The sequence below is a fragment of the Strix aluco genome, chromosome 4, assembly GCF_031877795.1.
Source record: "Strix aluco isolate bStrAlu1 chromosome 4, bStrAlu1.hap1, whole genome shotgun sequence".
In the NCBI taxonomy this organism is placed as follows: Eukaryota; Metazoa; Chordata; class Aves; order Strigiformes; family Strigidae; genus Strix; species Strix aluco.
Genome location: NC_133934.1, coordinates 61,456,535 through 61,478,192, shown reverse-complemented (window position 1 = coordinate 61,478,192; position 21,658 = coordinate 61,456,535). Strand labels below are relative to the sequence as shown.

Below are 21,658 nucleotides of genomic sequence, written 5' to 3'. Positions count from 1 at the left end.
GATGGAAGAATGGGAGTTCTAAGCGCAGTAAAAATGGCAGTAAAACTATACATCCTGTGTACAAATTAATTCTTAATTGCTACTGTTAGAATACAATCTTCTGTGAATTTCTCTATAGTTATGGACTACCTATAATATAAAAATCTCTTGACTGTTTAAATGACATGGCTAGGAAGAAGGTTTCTCCCACTGAGAACGGAGACAATTTAGAGTATGGAACAGAATGAGATAAGATGAATATTCAGAAACTCATGGAGTCGACTTTCTGCATACGCAGATTAAATCATAAAAAAAATGCCACTGCCTGCAGTATCAATGCCTAGTCATAACTGCACTATTTATAATGGGATATTAAGCTTTAGTTATGTTACTGTCTTAGGCTACATAAACCACCAGGAATGGAGAGAATAAATAAGGTTCTTGCAGATTACTTAGTTGTAGCAAACAGGAGGCTGCACTACTCAATTTTGCTTTGCAAGTAAATTCCACGGTGATGAGATGGGTTGGGGGGGAAGCAGGACCCCAACTAGCATTAATCAGTATAGCCTTAATAGGCCATTAATCAGTATGGGAATCAGTGGGGTAAATCTTCAGCTTTCAGAAACTGTAGTTCTGTCTTACTTGTGTCTTACTCATATTTCTCACTGCAGAAATGGAGAATCTCATTACCGAAGATACAGATGTGGTCTGTGTGTTACTCCAGCTAACGCAGCACATGCAAACTACAGCAAAAGCTAGGTCAGTCTAGTAGTGAGAGTACTTTCAGCTCCACCAACTATGCCTGCTGCAGGATGTTGGAAAGGTCTCTTCATCTCCCATTCCTTCACTGTCCTTTCAAAAGTTTCTGTCTTCTGACTTTGAGCTGTGAAGTAATTGAATCTTTCACTTCCTCCTTGCACAGATGAGCCTGTAAGGCTGTTCCCCACAACCCCATTTGGGTGGAACAAGTTGCCTCTCTCCCACCACCCTGACCTTCCAACAGCCGCTCACAGGAAAATAACTGAAGTCAAACTGACACCAAAAGTAAAAACAGACCATGGTTCTACCTGCAGCATAATACAGGTATTGTTGCTCGTGGTGCATGCTTTTGTTTTACAGATTCAAGTTTTGTGACTCCTGAGCCTGGATCAGCATCTTCTGCCTGGAATCCTTGGCCTCACCACTCTCTCAGAACTGTTCTTCAGGCAAACAAAGAGTAAGACATACCAATCCAATAATTTTCCTGCATTAGTAACAGGATTACCAGAAATTCATTTTTTTCTTTTTAATATCCTTCCACTTTCAGAGCTGAGGAGCCTTGCAGCAAATGAATATATTTGGCTACAGGTCCTGCACAGGCATATAAACCCTGATTAGCTAAAACTGGTTTTTAAAATTGATTTTTTTTCCTCAGGCAATATTGTTATGTCCACCTTCTAATCTTTAATTGGATGTCAGAGTTAGCACATTGATAACTTGGCTTACTATCCATTTAATTCTGTTTTGACTGCTGATAATGTAATTACACCATTTGACATAGGGAAGGACAGGCTGAGGAAGTTGGAGTAATTTGATGCTAAAACACATTGTACATTAAGATGTGTCATGTCGATTGTTACAAGGACATACTTACTGTGGTCCAACCGACCTGCTGACCCAGGTCTGTAAAATACAGTGTAATGATGGAGGAAACGGCAAGGCTTTGAATGTTAATGGAATCCTTCAAATAGGGCCCATCTGTAATGACAAAAACAAAAGAGGAGATGGCATGAACAACAGGTGTCCTCTCAGAGGCTCAGCATAACATGTAGGCTGCCCTGCTAATGGTCAAGGTGTAGGCCCAACTTGCATTCTGATTTATTTTGCTGATTTAGCACTTATTCTCCAGGTTAGCAACTCAGAGCATTTCTAAGAGAATTATTCTCCTCTCATTTTAACAAAAGCACTAGGCTGACGTGACACTGGGCGGCAATGCATAACAACTGTTACGATGCTACCTCTGTTAATCTAGACCATTAGAGACATGTCATGCAATCACACAGACAATTTCATAGAGCACTTTTTGTTCTGTCTTGCAAGACTAATGGGAAAGTCGATGTTATGCAGTGTCTCCATCACTGATATCTGCTGCTGAAGCATTTGCATTCCCAGGCTATTTTACAATAGGTGGCACCATCACAATGAACACAACTTCTTGGGCAAAAGCCCACCGACCAAGATTTCTTTGTAAGCTGACCTATGCAGACCAGGTATATCTGAGCATTACATTACTTTTCACAGTATTCTGAGGTATCTGTTTCCAGTCCTGATGGATCTAGAGTATACAAGCAGAGACATAAAATGGCAATATCTGGTTCTCTTTTTTTAATAGAGGCAGTGAGCTGGATATTAGGAAACCCCAACAGCCACTGGCATGGCATGTTGCCATGGCTGCAACACTTCTTTTCTCTTTTCCACTTTATGTATTGTGTCTCCTTTTCAATATATGTTTGTTGACTGTTTAAGTCAGTGAGGGTGCTAAACCCTACCAGGTGCTGAGCCCTCATTTTCTAGGGCTCTGCAATGCTACGTGTCCACAGACCAAATGCCACACAGCCCATGGCAGCTTCCTCTCCCACTGCCATGTCCACCAAGAACTGATATACTGGCACAAAAAAAAGAGGCTGCCTTCTGCAGCCAGTTGCATCTTCTGATAAGGCTGTAGCAAGTGTTAAAGCAGTGCAGTCAGTGAGAGAAGTGAGTGAATGGTTTTAAAACTGCCTTGTCTTTCAGCCATGTACTCTATTCTGAAACATTTTTACTCAGTGGTTATGAAAACCATTAGATTCCTTTACTAATGAGGAAGCTAATAAGTTAATCACTGATATCAATTAATGAAAAAGTGCTAACAGTTCGCCAAATAATATATATAGAGAAAGCAGTACTGTTAGGAGGAGAACTTGCCAGAGGATTAATAATACATAAGGTGGCTGTATTCAACCATATGAATACTTACTGCGTTCTAGTTGCAGGCCAACACGGGAAGGGTACCACTGGGGACCTGTTCAAATCACAAAGCACAGCCATTAATTTCATGGTGGAGGATCTAAATTTCTCTTTCTGTTAGTATTCTTTTTAGCTGATAGCTACAAATGTGTGATTAAAAAAAAATTCCTCTCTTTTGGTCTCACCTATACAAGGAGAATAGGAGAGAGCTAGGAGGAGCACACAATACACACATTAGAGCAGAAATCCCTTCTCCTCACCTGCGTGTTTGGAGGGCCAATCTCAATCCTGAATGCTCCATCAGCACACAAAAAATAGGTGTGTGCATGCACCACTGGGAACTATAAAGAGGACCCTGTTTATTACTATATTTTCCAAAACTGTACTAAATGTGTCAGTCTTGCCTCTCCCTCCAAATGATGCTTGTTCTAGAGTCTGGTCCAAAGGGGTTAGTTTTTCCCATTTAGGAATATAAAACCTGACTAGAGATGTGCAGCTAGCCCTAGTTCTTAATCACAGATTAATCAGGCAAATAGAGACACAAAAAGCAGAGGCACCTGAGTAACTAATACTGGGGTATGTATGACTTCCATGATATCCATCAACTTAAGGATGTTCCCTAGAAGCAGATTTTTAAATGTTGTAGTTTAGACGTTGCTCCTAAATGCATAATAGCAGTTGGCAGTTGTTATTAGGTGCCCTTTGATGATTTTGGACAGAGACCCCTCAGTTTGTTCAAACAGGTACAGGTCTCCAGCTGCATTTGTTTCTCTCAGTGTTAGGGCAAGTGGATGGTTGCCACAGAAAGACTGCAGAAGGGATCATGGCTGTTCAAATTGTTAACTTGTCCAGCTCCTTGTAGTGGCTGTATGCAGAAGGCTCTGCCCCTACAGCTGTGCTGGCTGAATGGACAATATAAGCACTCCTCCTTTGAATCACAAAGACACACTACTTTGCTTAACTCTCACATACACTTCTGTTTATTGTTGAAGGATTTAGGGCTGACCTGGAACAGCCTGGGGAGACCTTACACACGGTATGGTGTTGACCGAGATTTGGGGGCAGCAAAGTCTGACAGACAAAAGCAAGGGAACAGCTGCACTATCACCACCTCCAGCCATTTCTACCGCATTTGTTTTTATTTCCTTTGACACACCTTAGGACAGTCAATAGCCTGAAAGAGATCTGTTTTGTCTTTTTGATTCAAAGTCTGGGTGAAACTGGTCAAATATAGCCATGGATTTCCTTAGATCTATATTACAATTGTTACTATTCCTGTATTTAAGATACCAGTATTCCCACACCTTAAACAAATGGAAAAAAATTCCTCACAATGACTGTGATCAAATGTGGGAACATTTATCCTGAGAAGCTGTGGGGTCTACTTCCCTGGAGATAATCAGGCCTCAGCTGGGGAAGACCCTGAGCAATCTTATAGGACTTGAAAGTTGGCCCTGCTCTGAGCAGGAGCCTGGACCAGATGAGCTCTGACGATTGCTTCTACCTTAACTGTATTTCGGGATGATGAGGAGAAGAGCTTGTTCACCCCATCAGCTGCCAGCTGGAGGGGGAGCTGTACACAGTGTGCACTGCACTCACTGTGCAGTGGCAGCCAGCACACTCTCATTTCAAAAGCACTTGGTCTGAGTTTTGTAGGCAAGAACGGGCATTAGATGAACCCATGAACCAGGGCTAATAGCAGGAGGTGAGACATCCATCAAGTAAGTCACAAACATTTTTTTCATGGTACCACAACAATCCATGGCTATTAAAGATAACAAAAAGAAGATAGAGAAAGAGCAGCTGTCTGACTTGTCAAGGAAGATATGATTTGCTCCAGGACAGCAGATATCAATAGTTATTTGGGAGCCTGAAATGCAATGTACTTGTGTTAAATTGGAATCTTCCCCGTAGCACCCCCTGCCTCATATTACAGTATGTTTCAATAAAAGCCAATTTACCTGATCCTGTGGCAATGCACTTTTAGGTATGGCTCATAATCTTCACAAGGGCAAACAGAGGTTGTGCGTTTAAGCATGTCATCCCACATTTCCAGTCCTTTAACCTCAGTACACCATTATGTTCAAACATACTCAAAGATTTAGACAGATGGAAGTGTGCTTTTGCCACTGCTTGTCTGCAGTGACCTTGTTATCAGACCACTGTGTTCTAGACCATCCTTGGGGTGCTGTCTGTATTTTGTTGGAGGGACCTGGAATTAGCTATTGGGATGTTCCTTCCCAGCTCTTACTATTGGTGGGGGGTCACTAGCTAATGTCAAGTGAAAATACTATGCAAATTGAGTGGTGGGCAAAGTCCAAACACATCTCTATTTGTAAGTATGTTGGTTTTAGTCTGAACATGAAAGTTTCCACTTTCAATCTTTACTGGCAGCAGACTTTATCAAGGCTGTTCCCAAATCTTAGCTGCCCAGGGTCCTGCAAAAAACAGGATTGCTTTCTGGAGAGAAGCGTGACCCCACTTTGTTCCTCAGTTGGTCTCAGAAGTCTGGCTGGTCAGCTCTCCCAGCCTGATGAGACTCCTTTCAGAGAGAGGAAACCCCACACATTCCTAGATATCAGAGATTTGCCTGTTCACCACTTGGTAGTGGATGGCCAAGGGGACCTTGGCCCCACTTGTCACCATTTACTTGTCTGCTTCCTGTGGCTGTTTTCCATGGGAATCCTCCAGAGCTCTCACTAGGACAGCTCTGGATTTCTATCTGGAAATGCAGGAAGCAATTCCAATCCAGCCTGGCTCTGGCAAACACATTATTCATGTCATTCCTATAGAAAAAAAGCTCTCCTTTCTTTTAATAGTGAAAAGAAGGCAAATGCAGGGACTAATTATCATCTGTATTAATTCTTGTTACTGCCTGTCAGAATAAGGGGTTGATGGCTCTCTTGGATACCTAGAGGCTGTACTATCTGGCAGATTAGCTTCACCTGCTATCAGCAGGAGTTCAGAAGTGCATGTGGAGAGTGCATGCTCCCAGACAGCGTAAACAAGTACTCACTACAGACAGAGACAGAGCTGCAGCTGTGTGCAGCACTCGAAGGCCTCTCTGCACTCCCACATCTGGCAAAGCTCTCCTTGCTTCCAGTCTAAAGCTTGAGGGTTTTTCCAGAGTTGTTTTTTCAGTAGGGTTTACTTCACAGTTTATTTTTCCTAACCCTTTCCATTGGCACCTCCTGCAGAGATTAATAGCAATTCAAGAACATGGGTGTCTGAAGTTTATCTTGTAACTGGTGTTGCATCTAAGATCAGCCATGAATGATTATTTGCTTTCTGATATTGTGATGGTGCATCAAAGCTCAGCCACATGGTACTCTATAGGTCACAGTCCCTCTGTATTCCTTGTGATCAGCAGAGCTGCTCAGCTCCCTTATGCAGGGTTATGGTTTTGGCTAGGTATTTCACACTTGGAACAAAGTTGTAAAATAACATTTCAACCCACTTATATCCCAGACAGGTTTTGACTTGAAAAAGCACATATAGACTGACCAGAAAATAAGAATGGCCATCATGGTTCAAACCACAGGTCTGTTTAGCCAATGTTATATCCTCTGATATTTAGTCAATATTGTGGTTCTTCCATCACATTTCTTACATTTCTAGCATTTGTGTAGAACAGCTTTCGTTCCTTTCTTTGCAGTGTGTTTGGACAGCTATTGAAACGCCTTACTGGTTTTCCGTCTCCTATTTGATTATTTCTACCCTCCTGACTTATCCTTCTCTTGAAGGATGTTTACCTCAGTCTTTAATACAGTCACCCTCCAACCATGTGCACATGGGCACCTAAAAGCTTTGTCTGTTCCTCAGCTGAAAGGTCATTCATAAACTCCTTGATTTTAAGTGACATCAACACCATTCTTCTTCACTAAGCAACCTGATCTAGTGAAAGATGTCCCTGCCCATGGAAGGGTGGCTGGACTAGATGATCTCTGAACATCCCTTCCAACCCAAACTGTTCTACAATTCTACGATTCATTCTGCTATGATTCAGACAATGTTCCTTCTATGTGTACAGGCTTCCTTTGGTCTGGAAGTGTAAGCAATTCATGATGAGTCTTAAGCCTCTTACCTTATTCCATCTTCTCTGTCAGGAATCTGTTCAAATTTTGTGGAAAAAATCCACATATTTATTTAAAAACAGTTAAAATATTTTAGTGCTATTACCTTTAAAGCATTATAATTTTTCAACGCAGGATGGTATTTTCTTGGAAAGTGACTCAATGTTTCCTTTTAATAATCCATTTTAAAAAATGGGCATGAGGAAAAAATATTTAATTTTGGATGGGTTATTTGTTGTACCTGACAGTATTTAAAACAAAAATTAAAACATAAGGAAACTGACAGGATATATAAAAACTGACAGCCACCTTTAATTTGACCATACCTAACTATGAAACCACTTATTAGTACCGGATATAAAAAGGAGATATAGTGCTATTAAACAGCCATACAAATGCTTGCTAAAATGACAGCTTCAGTGCCAGGCCCAGCTGCCAATACTGCTATGCAAAGATGCACAGAAAACCAAGTTCTACTGGTCCCACTGCTCACACACTTTGTTTTTTCACTGCACTTATATACTAGCATTTCAGTAAATAAATCAGCTGACAATCACTGGAACAGAGAACAGTTTTTAAAGTGTCCAAAGTTACTCTTTATCCACATGATTCAAAGTGACCTTAATGTGTGCTCCACCACATAAATATCACAAGAGGTTTTGAAAATTTAACAACTAAGAAATCTACATACTGGGTACTTTCCATTAGTTACAAAATTGAAGGGATCAGTCTAATTTTTACTAAATTTTGTAAAGAACCTTCCATTAAAATTCTTTAGTGTGCTTTGTGTTCTGTAGTAAATTACAAAATCAAATGCCTATTTGTCACAAAGTATTTATGAAGTTACGTGAACCTGTATGAGAGCAAAGGTGTAACATGATGAAGACCTCTCTTGCTGGGAAATTTGGTGTATTAGAATGCAGCCCTGCAAAAGCTACTCTGCTGGGGAGTGAGGAGACTAAGAAATGCAAAACAAAGCTGACGGACAGAGTCTGGAGATAATTAGCAGATTGACTTTCCATGATCAGCTAATTTTATTATCAGTTAAATTGTTTGCTTGTCATTGTATTTCACCACCCATGCATCTCTAATAACAAATAGCCTTAATAATTACAAGCAATACCTGCTGTGATATGAATAGGATGATATGAACAACAAAATTACTATAATCAATCATCAGCATCATGTTGTTTAAATTTGCAGAAATACAGGAAATTCTGGGGACCACTGCAGCACCAATACCCCTTACATGATCACGAAATGTTACACATTAGCTGCAAAATATAACAGCACTTGCTCATGTGAACTGAGCACAGCTGAAATGCATTCCACCACCTTAACCAGACAGTAGTTTTGATATCTATGTAGCAATAAGATGAGATTGCTAGGCAAGATTCACTTGTTAGTATGTGTGGGGATGGTGGTTTTGTGCATAATATATGAACACAGACAGACATACTGACACACATATTATCTGAAAACTTGCCGATGTCTTTCCTTGACAAGAAAATGCTGAACAAATAATACAGTTGCTCCATATCCGCGACCTTAAACAACAATGGTCATAAGTGTTGTTTCTCCTGGTTGCAGCAGGGGTGTTTGAGCGTTCTCAGGAACACTTCTGAGAAAACAGGAATAGATGGAGATATCACCACACTGACAGTTGCAGCCTTTGCTGGACTGAAGTTTGCATACCCTTGCTTCACTGAGCTGGCAGCAGGAAAGTGGGATGCTGAAATGACTTGCAGGCTGTTGCTTTTTGCTTTTATTTGGAAGAAAAGACTGTGGGATTTATTGTGCTAACACTGCACTTGAGTGATTCCTGGGCATGATGGTGGTAAAAAAAGCACACCTAAGAAACCACACTAAAACTAAGCTGGGCCACAAGACCAAGAGAGAAAGTATCTGAAGCTATTACTTACTGTGCTTCCCTTCACTGTAATAAATGACAGTTGCTGAGTACTGCAATCTGAATGACCAGCTCACTTGAAGAATTGCAGCTCTCAGCAGCAAGCCTGGGGCAAGCAAGGTCCCAGCATCTCTTCACATGGTCCCACTCAAAAGGCCCTGTTTGGCTGCAGACCAAAAGATGTTTTGCTGCTTTGACCAGCTAAATGCCAGCACAATCACCTGGGTCTTTTTTTTCAGGGCTTCTGCAGAGACCAGCTCTAGCCAGGCCCTCTTCAGGTACCACCCAGCTGGTCTGGCACTGTACTGAGCTCTTGAGCCCAGCTGGGCTCATAGGGGCCAGGCTACCAACTGTATGCTGCTTCCACCTCTCGCTAAGTCTTTAGGGCTGGCCTTGGGAAGGCACTTGCTGGATCCAGGATTGTTCAGTTAGACTGTTTTTCTTGTAGAAGTACCTTTGATATGGTGTAACAGAATATTTAAAGAGCGGGAGTGAGGTCTTGAACTAGATCCATGTTTTTATGGGAAGTCAGTGGAAAGAGCAGATCCGGTGTGTCCTGTTCAGTAAAATCTCAACAAGGTACTGAAATGGATGTTATTTTTAATGGCTCCATACCCAGGGATAAATCCCTTTTCTTTGTCAGCTTTTTTCTCTATTTTCTCTGATTTGTTTAATTTGTAAGCTTTCCAGGGAAGATCTCTGGCTATGTGTTTTACAGAGGCACCTTGACCTCTAGTTGCTGTGGGGACACAAATAACCACTTTCTTAATGACATGTAGAATTTGGAAAAGGAGCTATTTGATCATAAGCATCCATTTCTTTCTTCTGGTTTTTGTAATACATGAATGCATCTAGCTACAACCATACTGCTTGCACAGGGAGAGCAAGCAGTAAGCTGGCTGAATTGATGTCTCCAGGCATTGGTTAAGACCAACAGTCCTAAGGACAGGATCTGGCTAAGTAGCAGAGCAGCACATACTTTCCACAGACTACTAAGCAAGTAAGCCCCAGTGTGACAAAGTGTCTGGCTAAATGCTTCCTTTTTAGCTGTATATTTGATTGTTCCCATTGGCCTTAAAGGCTTAAAATCTGTGAACATCCATTTTTCCTACATAAAGTCACGTAACTGTCATGCTGGCACCTCTACTGAAGCCCCACAGAGCCCGATCCAGAAGGTTTTTCAGAGCATATCTAACATCGCTGTAGCAAAGAGTATCATATTGCATACAATGCCTGCAGCCATTTCCCTTAAAAAGTGACAGAATTTTGCTTTTCTTGCCCAGGAGCTGGCAAACAGGATAGCCCTGTCCATACGTTGGTTACTGGAAGCAGTTCATTTGCTGTGACTGTGCCCAGGTGTGGAATTCCAGCCTGTGAGACTCTGCACTGCACCCTGGGTTACAAATTCACCTGACTGCATTTTTATTGAAAAAACTTATATAAATGCCTGAACTCCTTGAGGAACAAAACACTCCTCTCCCCCTGTCTTTTTTTTTTCCCTGAAAAAAAAATAAAATCTCAAGACTTTAGCTATATTTCTGATCAGGCAATAATGGACACATTTCTTAAGAGTCAGCATAGTTTTTCTTAATGAAGATCGATTGTTATTAGCGGTAAACAGAATATTATTTGTCATTTAGAGATCAATTTATGTCACTAGCAGGTTAAGCTTTCAATTTTCCTTCTGAAACAGCTTGACGCTGAAAACAACTGTGGAAATTCAGATGAGCAAAAAGCATCAGAAACTAAAAAGCAAGCAAGCATGCAACATTTAGATGCATATTTTAGTATTTTTGCTACATTGTTTCTCCTTTCCACTTTCAAAAAAGAAGAGATGAGGAAAAAAAAAAAAAGCCAGTCCTGTGCATTTCAATTTTCTGAAAAGAAAAGCCAGTCCTGTGCATTTCAATTTTCTAAAAAGAAGAGCCAGTCCTGTGCATTTCAATTTTCTATGTAGCCTGCTGCAGAAAGTATAATTAATTTTGATCTTTCTGTGTGGATTTGCATTTAAATTAATGTGCGTGGGCAAGGCAAGGCAAAGGGAATGATGCTCACCTTTTATTTCATTAATAACAACCTTAGCGCAGAATACAGAGAAACAAGAAAATAGATGCTCTGACAAGCCTGGAGCTTGAAGCAGCGTTCCCATAAGGGCCTGCCCTCAATCAGTGCAAGGAGGTGAGGAGGTGCTGAACGCATCGTGCTGCTGCAGGGCACCGCAGTCCGGCCACGAGTGCCCAGCTGCAGTGGCGTGACACACGCGCTCTGCCCGGCCCGCAGCAGCGTGCCTGCAGGGCTGGCTCCCCTCCCGTGGGCTTCGAGCTGCCGAGGCTGCCCGGGTGACACACAGTCACTGGACAGAGGCTGGCACTGTCCCTGCAGGGCGGTGGGGGGCAGCCAAGTCAGAGAAGCTGGACTCTGCATAACGGGTTGGGGGAGTCTTTTGACCAGGCACCCCCAGGGACGACTGCGTCCGGTGATCCACGCACTAAAATAGCACTGAGTTTGCTTCATATTTGCAGACAGTTGTGTTCTGGCTCTGAAATGCCAACCCCAATTAAAAGAGAGATGAGTAATTTATGCCGATTGAGGATCTGTATTCTGGCAGTTATCTTTGTATTTGATTCTCCTGTCTCCACAAGTTTGGAAAGAGTAACAAAGATAATTGTTGAGGTATCAGGGGGATGTGAGAACTCAAGCAGGATTTTCTTCCTAAATAAAAGCTCTATCAGTGAAGCCTTCGTACAAAGGGCGACCCAAACGTGAGAAAATGCACGTTAAGGAATCTACATTTGCCAAACTAAATATGTGTTTTAGGGACTAAACATATCCTTCCTCCTCTATCTGCTTGTCCATATTCTAGCATGGGATTTTTAAAAGTGCAGCTTAATGTTTGGTGGGTTATGAAATCAGTTGCTGTCCAGCTGAATCCTTAACTGCTCAAATACCATAACTGATGTGGCAGTAGCCAACCCAGCCAAGGGTTTCATAGGCAATAAAGCAGAGCATTTAAACACAGGTATCTGACCATCCTTGTGGTCTCAGAAAACACGAACAGTAAGATATAAAGACCTGTTTTAAAATGTTGTTTCATTTAAAACCTTTCTTACGTTCAGCCTCTGCCAGGTTCTGAGAGAACAAACAGTGCTGTGCCTCGCCTTGTTACAGATATGCTGTGTTTCAGGACACTGATAACACAGGTCATTGCCTCCTCACTTCAGAAAGCTCTAGTTTGGAACCTGCCACAACCAGCATGACTGTTAAGTACATTTAGGTAGCAGCTCTCCACAGAGCTGCACGAGGGGCAGAGAGCAAGAGACTGGCAAGGTCGCTGTTTTACCCTGCGCTGCTTGCAGGCTGTCTGACTGTGGTATGACACTGGCGTGTTACAGCAGTCTGGCACACTGCTGATTCACATTCCAGCATCAGAAAGTACCCAGTGGTCCAACAATCACAGCTGATACAGCAAAAGTAACTCACCAACCCCTAATAGCAATGCATTTTTTTGTATCTAATGTCCACACCAATGCCATCAACAATTAACTAAATACATTTGAACTGACATGATTTCTTCCTTAGTGCAAATTAGCTTCTCATACATACATTGGTAAATTCACCACACTGAAAATTGATCCCACTAATAACAGGGCTAAACTGTAGTTTCTCCACAAGAGGTGAGGAAAAGGCAGCACAGATCTGCCCTGCTTTGGCAGCAGATCAGACACCATAGCATGCAAGCCAGAGGCTCAGTCATGTTCCCTTGTCCTTCCTGGGAGAAGTTTATTTGGGCTGGTTTAATTCCCCATCCCACCACCTTAATTGGGTTGACCAGAGGCTTCAGTGCCTCAGAAGCACTGCCACAAGGATTGGGAAACTGCTCTTCCCATCTCGGCTCTACGACAGAGGACAAATAATTTTCCCTCTGCATACTGCAGTTCCCCTGCTGTGAAATGAGGCTATAGTACCTTTCCAGCAAATAGAGACATTGTGAGAATAAACAGCAAACATGGTTGATTCCAGGTCACCTCCTCTGCGTGCTGTGCGTGATGGTCTAGCTCACATGGCGAGCACAGGACTCACCACCCCAAGTTCTCCCAGCAGGACATGAGCCCAGGCAGGCTGTCTGCCTGTCAACCATGAGGCAGTCATGTAGAAAGAAGTGTAACATGCTTAAAACTGAGCAGCAAACTGCATGAGGCAGTCATGTAGAAAGAAGTGTAACATGCTTAAAACTGAGCAGCAAACTGCTTTTCCACAGTTATACAGATACGGCCCATGAGGGACTTGATTATGGTGATATTGCTTGGTAAGTATGTTCATTCTCATACTTGAGGGATGACATTTCATCCCCATCTATATGGGAAACACTTAACAGCCTTTGAACACCTCTGCTGATTTTCCTCTGTAAATGTTATAGTCACAACTCATCTAGACTGTTTGTGAACTCTGAACTTGCACTCTAATGCAGAATATAAAAATTACTGCCTTCCCGTTAGTATGTGTTTAAACCAGAGCAACATACGTTGTTCAAAGCAAATAAACCACTGGCATAACCTTCTGTTTGGTCTATTTCTGTGCCATGCAGGAACAATTTTTGGAGCTGGCCTTTTTATTTGCAGGCAGAATTAGTTGAAAGTTTTCAAAAATATTTTTGATGCTGTAGAAACACACCTTTTGTTTCAGAATTCAGAGTTGTTTATGGAGAAAGTGAGGTTGTGTATTTCAAACCCAGAAAAAAAATCCTAGTCTTATGTTTGGTGACTGGTTTACTGGTTCTTTTTCATCCTCTGATTTTCCATGTACAGTTCTTTTTATCTTTTCTACCTCCATATGTTCTTTCTAGCCACATTTATGGAATAATTTAGACTATAAACTTTCTTTTCTTTGTCTGAAGTTTTGGTAACTTCTGGTTGGGAGGCTATGAAGTTAGGTTTGCCTGCATTAAGAAGAAAATCCAGTCTCGTTAACTGATGCTAGGCATGACTTAGCTTTCTGAGCTGGAAATCTTGATTGCAAAACATAGTGCCTCCTATATTCATTTTGATGGGAAATCGAAAGTATGAGCCATATTACCCAAAAAGTCAAAATGTAAGTGTGCATTGAAAACAGGCTAGTGTCTAGATTGCAGCCTTAGACCCACATCCAGTACATGTCATCACAACAGGAACAACAAAAGAGGTGAAGAAAAAGTTAAGACTTTCCAAGGTATATGCTAAATAATTAAAAAGTTTATCTAAAACCAAAATGGAGCAAAGTATATACAGGAACACCCACCTTTCCCCTGGGCTCAATGCCTGTACTTTTATGTGATAAATCTTGGTTGGATCACACAGGAAATGTGGCTACACTTTGCCACATTCAAAGCTTGCCTCATATCAAGGCATCAGGCCAGTAATGACTCCAGTGTGTTTGGACTCACACAGCTACTTTGTTCAAAATGGAAAGTTTATGACAGATCTTCAAAGCCTCAAGAACAGTGTCATTTTTTTTAGGGATTGGAAATGTTCCTCCAACAAAGGTGCTGCCACACAGTCATCTCAGTGTAAATTAAGACAGTCCTTAGCAATGGTCAAGTTAAATGATGTGTTGTCAGCTTTCTACATGGGAATACAGCAACCACTGCTCTTACCTAACGGATACCAGGGTTATCTCCAGGAAGAACTGTATTGCTTTCCTAAAGATGAGCATATTCCAGAGAAGTCCCCATCCGCTCTTAGCTAGACACTGCTAAGCTTTCCACACTTTCAGAGGACCCATCTATTTGTGTATGTGTTTGCTTGTTTTCAAATGTTCAAAGAAGAGATTAAAATAACGAGAAAGGGAAGGTAGTAGGTGAAACACCAGGTGGCCTCAGAGACTGGCTTCTCTTTCCAGAGTCTTGTGAGGGATCGAGAGGTGCCTATGTCCCTGTTTCCCCAGATATGAGATGAGGTGTTTGGGTCCTTCATTGAAAACTTTGAGACTAATTGGTGGGGATAGGAATTAGTTTCAATATAATGTCAGTTAGTAGAGCATGGTCGAGGGACTGGAAAAAATGAAATGCTAGACTGGAATAGAGAGGTAGATGCACAATGGCACCTGGCATCCATTAGTAGCAATGAGAGCCAGACGGTGGGCAAGGTCAGCCCACATTTTACATCAGCACAGCTTGTGAATGAGCTGCAGATCCAGTATGGTGAATCATTTCCAACAGCAAATCTATTCAATAACATTGCAATTTGGGGACAATTTAGAAAGAGGCAAAACTCCCCTCTTCTACATTATTTTTATTGTGAACCATTTGTTCAGCTTCTTGTCTTTGATGCATTGCTTTCATTAACTTGAAACAGTGGCAAAAATCAAGTTTTATTTGAAAGATTTCTTGTTTTGTTTGTTCTTTGGGTTTCTTTCCCCCCATGCCCAAACAGGAAAATAAATAAACAGGCTACAAATATGAGAGAGAGAGCATGTAAACAAATGCAAAACAAGTCACCATCACAGGGTGACATCCTTCACATTCAGGTCTGAATGGCCTCACTTGCTCTTGTCCTGCTCACCTGACCCTACCCCCAGAATTGCAGCTACTTGTTATGGCACACCTTCTCTTGGCCCTGCGAAAGCTGGGGGCAGCAGAAGCATAGCCAGAGAAGCCATGACACAGAGAAGACCTGGGGGAAAGTCTGAACTTAGCGGCTGAAGCTGCTGTCTCTTCTCTAACTTGTCTAGCAGAGGTGACACCATGGGCCTTGTCATTTTTTTCTCATGCTTTCCCAGAGTGTTCCAAGAAGGAGGTAGCTTCCTTCCTCTTCTGTTATCCAGTGCCTGTTGGCTCTCTTTCACAAGCAGTCCCTGGGACATTTCATGCAGACCCATTCCATGCAGCTCCTCATAAGAGAAACTGTTGGAACTTTCTGTAAAGCCGTCTGCCCAACACTGGCGTCCAAAAGCACAGGGACCCCTATGAAAAACCTGATATAGATGCAGAGCATATTTAAAGGCGTGAAGTAATCTTGACCCTGCTGTAATCTTCAGGCATCTGGACATGAGACTATTTTCACAGTCATTAAGACCCACTGGGGCTTTTAGTATCTTGAGTTCCTTGAATGAACATTGAGCCCACATGAATCTGGTGGCGAACCCCAGGTTCACACTGGAAGTCCATCTGTTATTCAGACAAAAACTGTAATACCTGAGTTTAAATTGATGTAGGAGCTGTTTAAAAACCAAAACTACTTTGGCATCTTCTAATAACAGTTCAGTAAGCTTTAATTCTTCATTTTACCTGAGAGCAGACATTCTGCAGGGCCTGGATTACTTCCAAAGGGCCTGGCACTGTCCTTTTCTCAGTTGAGCCATAGGCACTGATATAAGACACATTGTAACTAATAATAGGCAATACTGGTAAACAAATTTTGTTGTTTCTCATCTAGATCTGTCAATTAAATCTACTGCAAAGGCAAGAAAAGCAAAGACTCTAGCTATGAAATTTCCTTTTCTTAATGAGGCATTTAAATACCATCTCACATTTGTTCTCGGATTGTTTACATAGGATGTCATTTGTGATGCATTGTTAGAGCCCTGTAAATCTCAGCTGGGAACAATATCCCAGAGAGCAGAGAAGGCCAGTTCTGCTTCAAGCTACATCTCGGTAGATTAGCTGCCTTTTCTTTTATTATGTTAGTCATCTGAAATGGTATCTGTAATCCTGCTAATGAAATGCAATAACATCAGATGCAACAGCTGCCAAAAAAAGAGAAATAATGTGAATTTTTGTTAAATTTTTTGAGTTGATCTTCACTTTTTCCATTGCTGGTTTAAATATTGCTGGTTTCTCTGAAGGTCATCTTACTTCTATAAGCATTTAATGGATAGCCTGGCTTTTGTGTTTTAGACACCTTACTTCATCTGGTTCAATAGGTCATTAGGCATATATTTAAGTCATTCTTTGTCCCAAATGTTTCTTACGGGATCACAGCCAAAACAGACAAAAGATTCCAAGGTGGATGAAAGGCAGGTTAATTATTCTTATTTTATAGATGAGAAAATGAAGCTTGAGAGAAAGTATCTAGCACACAACTCACCCCAGTCAATAGCATGACTCCCATTGGTTTTGAATCCAGTCTTAAAGACCTAAGTCTTAAACATCATATTCATTTCCATGTAAATCAGGAGACTAAAAAAATCCCAGCTGGCACTCTGGCTTTTATTGCTATCTTTAGAAGACCAAAATCCTTTAAAAATCTGACCCTAAAAGTCTTGATTAAGATTCTATGCTACTAAGTGCACTGCTTCTAAACCAGCTGGGTGAGCCAAACCTCAACCACAGTTTCTTAATTCAGTACATAAGGAAAATATTCTTTGTAACCACATGTACATTTCAGAAAGCAAAATTCCAGGGATATCAGATCAGATGCTTTTCAGGCTGATTTAATATCTTTTAATGACATTCAAGTGCTCAGCAAAAGTGAACTGCAGGTGCCTAGTCTGATGCTTGCTCTCATTATTAAGTCGGGAGCAAGAAGTCAAACATCAGCACCCCAGCTAGAAATGTGCAAATGCAAGTTCTGGGCTTTAGCAGTGTCAAGAAAAGACACACAAGTCAGGGCTCAAATGGGAGGGTTATGACCACAGCTCAGGATGCAAAATAGTGTCTGCAAAGTGCACAGCACCTTCTGGAGCACTACCCGATGGCTACACCACTGCGATTTCAGCTGGAGCACTCCATGCGTTGTCTGTCCCTTTCGAAAACTGGCCAGAATTGGTTTTCTGTAATTCCAACACAGAATGTGGGGGGAAAGAAAGAGAGATTTTGGAGTTTAAGGTAAATTTTTAGTCACTCTGAAGATGAAAATCAAGAGGCTAACTCAGTTTGGCTGCTTCTTTCTTTTAACTGCTAGGTCAATGACGCCATTCTCATTTCCTGACTGGCTATTACAAAAGAAGATAAAGTATTCCCAGCTTTCACAGGTGTGCGTCAATTATTTTGACAGCTAAGTCATAAACTTAAGTTACACAAATCTGTGCCAGCAGATAGACTCTTGTATTTTGTATGAGAGATTTGCACAGATATGCCACAAATAAACTGAGAGAAGGTCATACTTCTGATACTTCTTCCTGTGCAGATCAGAAATGAAGCCTACCAGACAGGCTGGCCTCGTGGCTAAAGCAGCATGCCAAGGCAAGAATTTAGGTCTCTGTTCTGACATGCACGCGCCACAGAGGCAGGAAGCAATTTACTGAGGGATTAGATCTCTGATTGTGAGCTGCGGAGGAAGATGGTAGCAACTGGTTTGAATTTTGTGGCAGGAGCTGTTGCTTACTTTGTGCTTAGCCTTGCAAAACAAAAAGTAAAGAATTTAAGTATATACAAGCCTCTCTGTGGCAGTAACAAGAAATTCAAGGAGTTTCTAATAAACTGAGTTGTGCTGACAGGCATAGAGAAGTAAAAAGAGCTTAGAATTGTGTCATTTGAGGGATACTGAAATTTATCATAAACTAGTCTTCTACTGCTATCTGCATTGTGACTAAGACAAATGAAAAATAAATTATAAATATAAGAAGAAATAAATATCATATTTCCTCCTAATCTAGTCATTTTCATTTACAAAGTCAACACAGATGAATGAGCAATTTACCCAGATGAAATCACTGTACTTCTTAGTGCCCATTTGCAATAACTGCCCGTCCCTAGTGATTCGCCTTCATTGTTAATTTCCAATTGAGTTGTTATGAATGCAGAGAGGGGAAAATTTATTGAAAACAATAGTTGGATGTGACTGCCAACCCGATGCACTCTGCAAGTCTGTGCTGGGGACATAACGCTGGGCCTATGAGCTCTGCAGTCAAGACAGCCTGCACAGCAGGATGTTGCCCGTCCCTTTGCAAACCCAGTCATATATGGATTCGAGTTGTTACTCTGGGCTAGCTTGAACTACTTAGAATAAAAATGGGGAGGAAGGAGTTTAGGATTTGTTAAAAGCCAGAGACTTTGTAGCTGCCTTTCTGTCCGGTGAATGCATCCAGCTCAAGGAGACTCATGGCAGGATCAGATTATGGCCCTCTCAAAAATTTTGGCATTTTCAAAGCCTGATCTCCTAATATAGGACAGAAGAAAGATTCCACTCTATGCCCTAGATACTACTTATTTGGGTCTCTTCAGTGTGTGAGACACATGAAGGGCTCCTGGTTGATTGACAGGCCAAGACTATGAAGTCAGCTTGGGAGAGCCATAAATAGCATAATTCAGCTTCTCTCAGTCCCCAGCAGGTGTATTCATTGGGCACATGAGTCTCTCAGGCATCAAAATTGACAGATTTCATTAACTTTCTTTAACCTAAGAATCCAGCTGTAATAGACAGTGTGGAGAAATCAGAGGAACTGCAGGTTCTCAGCAAGACTGTGTTATCAGACAGCCCTGATTATACAGAGCCGGTAGGCAAGTCACTGGCTTAGCAGTCACCATTCTCCCTGGTACTGCTCTTAATGACTAATCCCCACAGCATCCTTTCTCACATCTCTGAGCCTTGCAGTTTAACATCGCAGCCAGCCTCTAGAAGGGAATTACGTGATGCAGTAAGAACAGTCATCCTTCCAGCAACAGCTCTGTATCCAACTCTTGTGTTTTAACAGGCCTGGCAAAATATGGAGTTATTCCTTAAGCCCTTGCTCTTAGAAACATGCTACTAGTTCTCAGATGTCATTAGAAACAGGAAAGTTGCAGATTGAGAGCGTTGTTAGCAGACATTTTGCAAAGGAGAAAACAAAGAGGACCTCCTCCACTAAAGGATTAGTTTTAGTACCTGGTGTCTTAAGCTCCTCTCACAAGGCTTGCCTTGTGATTTCTAAGCAATGTGAGATTCTTCTTTTTGCTCTTCACCAGGCCAACATGGCTTCCACTGTTCTGTGTTTTGAAGATCTGCTTCAGGGTTTTGGGCAAACAAGAACCTGTTGGTTTCAAAATGCTGCTCTCCTTCCAGCTGCTCAGCACTGGATGAACTGAGCACTGCTGACAGGCAACTGGGGAGAGAAGCGAGCTGGAGGCAGTAACAGGTCATTCTGAAAAGGGAAGTAGGTAGAATATGCAAAGGCCTTCCATGCAGCTGAAAGAGAATTGTGTGATATGGTACTTCTGCTTATGTTTGTCTTCTGAGATGGTAAGGTATCCCCTTGCATTAGGCGATAAAGATCTTATTCAAGGCACTTGGAAGTCAGTGGGAGCTTTTGACTAGGCGAAATGGTGTGTTGGAAGGGCCTGCACAGGAGCCCCTGGTCTTGCTTTTGTACAGGGAGTCAGATGGGGTACTCTGTGACCAGGTGGTCTGCAGGGTGATGAATCGAAGGGGTTGCCTGTTCTGCTATGGCTTATGGGGAACATGCAGGATGAGAGCAGTAGGTAAAACCTGGCAGATGAATGCATCCTAACACACTGCCCTACAGCCTGTAAGGAGGAGGCTAAAAGAAAAATCGGTCCCCACCATGAAGAAGAAATTGCACTGTCTTTCTCCTCGTCCTTTCTCTAGAGGAAAGCAATAGAAAATATCTCAGTGATTTTCCAGGGAACATAGCTCTTAGGGTCGCCATAGAAATACCTGTAAGAAGGAGTTGTAAGATCGTATAGCAGACTTCTAGACTTTCATAGTGTCCAGAAATGATGCTGTTTATTCTTGAGTGCCATCTACTGACAATTTCTTTCTTAATGATTTACTTTCATTGACATTGCTTATTTCAAATGCCTTAGGTAACATCTGTTAGCTTAGATGGAGGGGCCTGCAATTTTGGAGCTGAAGGATTAGGAGTTAGTATTTTATTGGGACAGCTGGCAGCTTATAATGTTCCTAAGCACCTCATTCCCCTCTGCAGACCTGGACACTTTACACATGGTATTTTCTGTTCTCTCTTCAACTTCCCTTTTCCTTTCACTCATCTCCAGGCTTCCTCCCATCTGCCCTTCCCTTCCCTGTCTGCTCCTTCTGCCTAGAGGGCAATTGCTGGCCTCCCCAAGCTCACTCTTCTGACTTCAAAGAGTAGCTCTAGTTGTGCTACCTCCTTGTGCAAGAGGTTGCATCCATGAGTTTGTTACAGTATTGCTGAGATCTTATTTCCCCCTCTCCTTTCTATTCTTCCTCTTCTCTCAAGAGCTTTTTCAGCAACTTTTGTGCACTAACCTTGAAAATATTTAACGATCACTGACTCCACTATATTACCTGTTCTAGAGGTATTTTATTTTAGTTATGTGATACTTGAATTAGCATCATTATTACAGTTTTTCATTTTCTATCTGTAAGATTTCCTCCCCCATCAGTCCAATACATTTTGCAAAGATAAAAATAAATTAAAGGTGAAGAGTTATTGCCAAGGACAAGAGCTTGTGAAGTTTAGCCTACAAGGTATTTCTTTCTCCACTGAAAACATAATCTTTATAGATAAAGAAAACGCCAGGTACCTAACTCATTATGAGCAATTGAGAAAATGGGACAAGAGGCTTCTGTCTTATACACTTAGGTTTTGGCTTGGTTACACCTCTGCCAGCTAGCCAAAGGAATGAAGAAAATAGTAGTAAAGCCACCTAGTGCATAGCACCAATTTGATTGAGACTTCTTTGACCATACCTTAGATAATACAGTGTGATGGTCAGTAACACCCAGGCACTCAGCTGCCAGTCAATTTCAGGCAGAAAATATCAAGCAGTAGAAGTGTAGACATTTGTCCACAACGTACTGATATTGTGGAACTC

The 21,658-nt window shown here is 41.7% G+C and overlaps 1 protein-coding gene across 6 annotated transcripts in view; it reads right to left on the bottom strand.

The window, feature by feature from the left end:
• TECRL (trans-2,3-enoyl-CoA reductase like) overlaps positions 1 to 21,658 on the bottom strand; it is a 75,213-nt gene that overhangs the window by 35,512 nt on the left and 18,043 nt on the right. For 5 of the 6 annotated variants that reach the window (XM_074823316.1, XM_074823315.1, XM_074823319.1 and 2 more), the window contains exons 3-4: positions 2,975 to 3,019; positions 1,613 to 1,716 (exon numbers count right to left, since the gene is read on the bottom strand). In XM_074823316.1, coding sequence (XP_074679417.1) covers positions 1,613 to 1,716; positions 2,975 to 3,019 — 149 coding nt within the window. Of the gene's footprint in view, positions 1 to 1,612; positions 1,717 to 2,974; positions 3,020 to 8,523; positions 8,659 to 21,658 lie in introns of all 6 variants that reach the window. The other variant, XM_074823317.1, reaches the window with a different exon arrangement.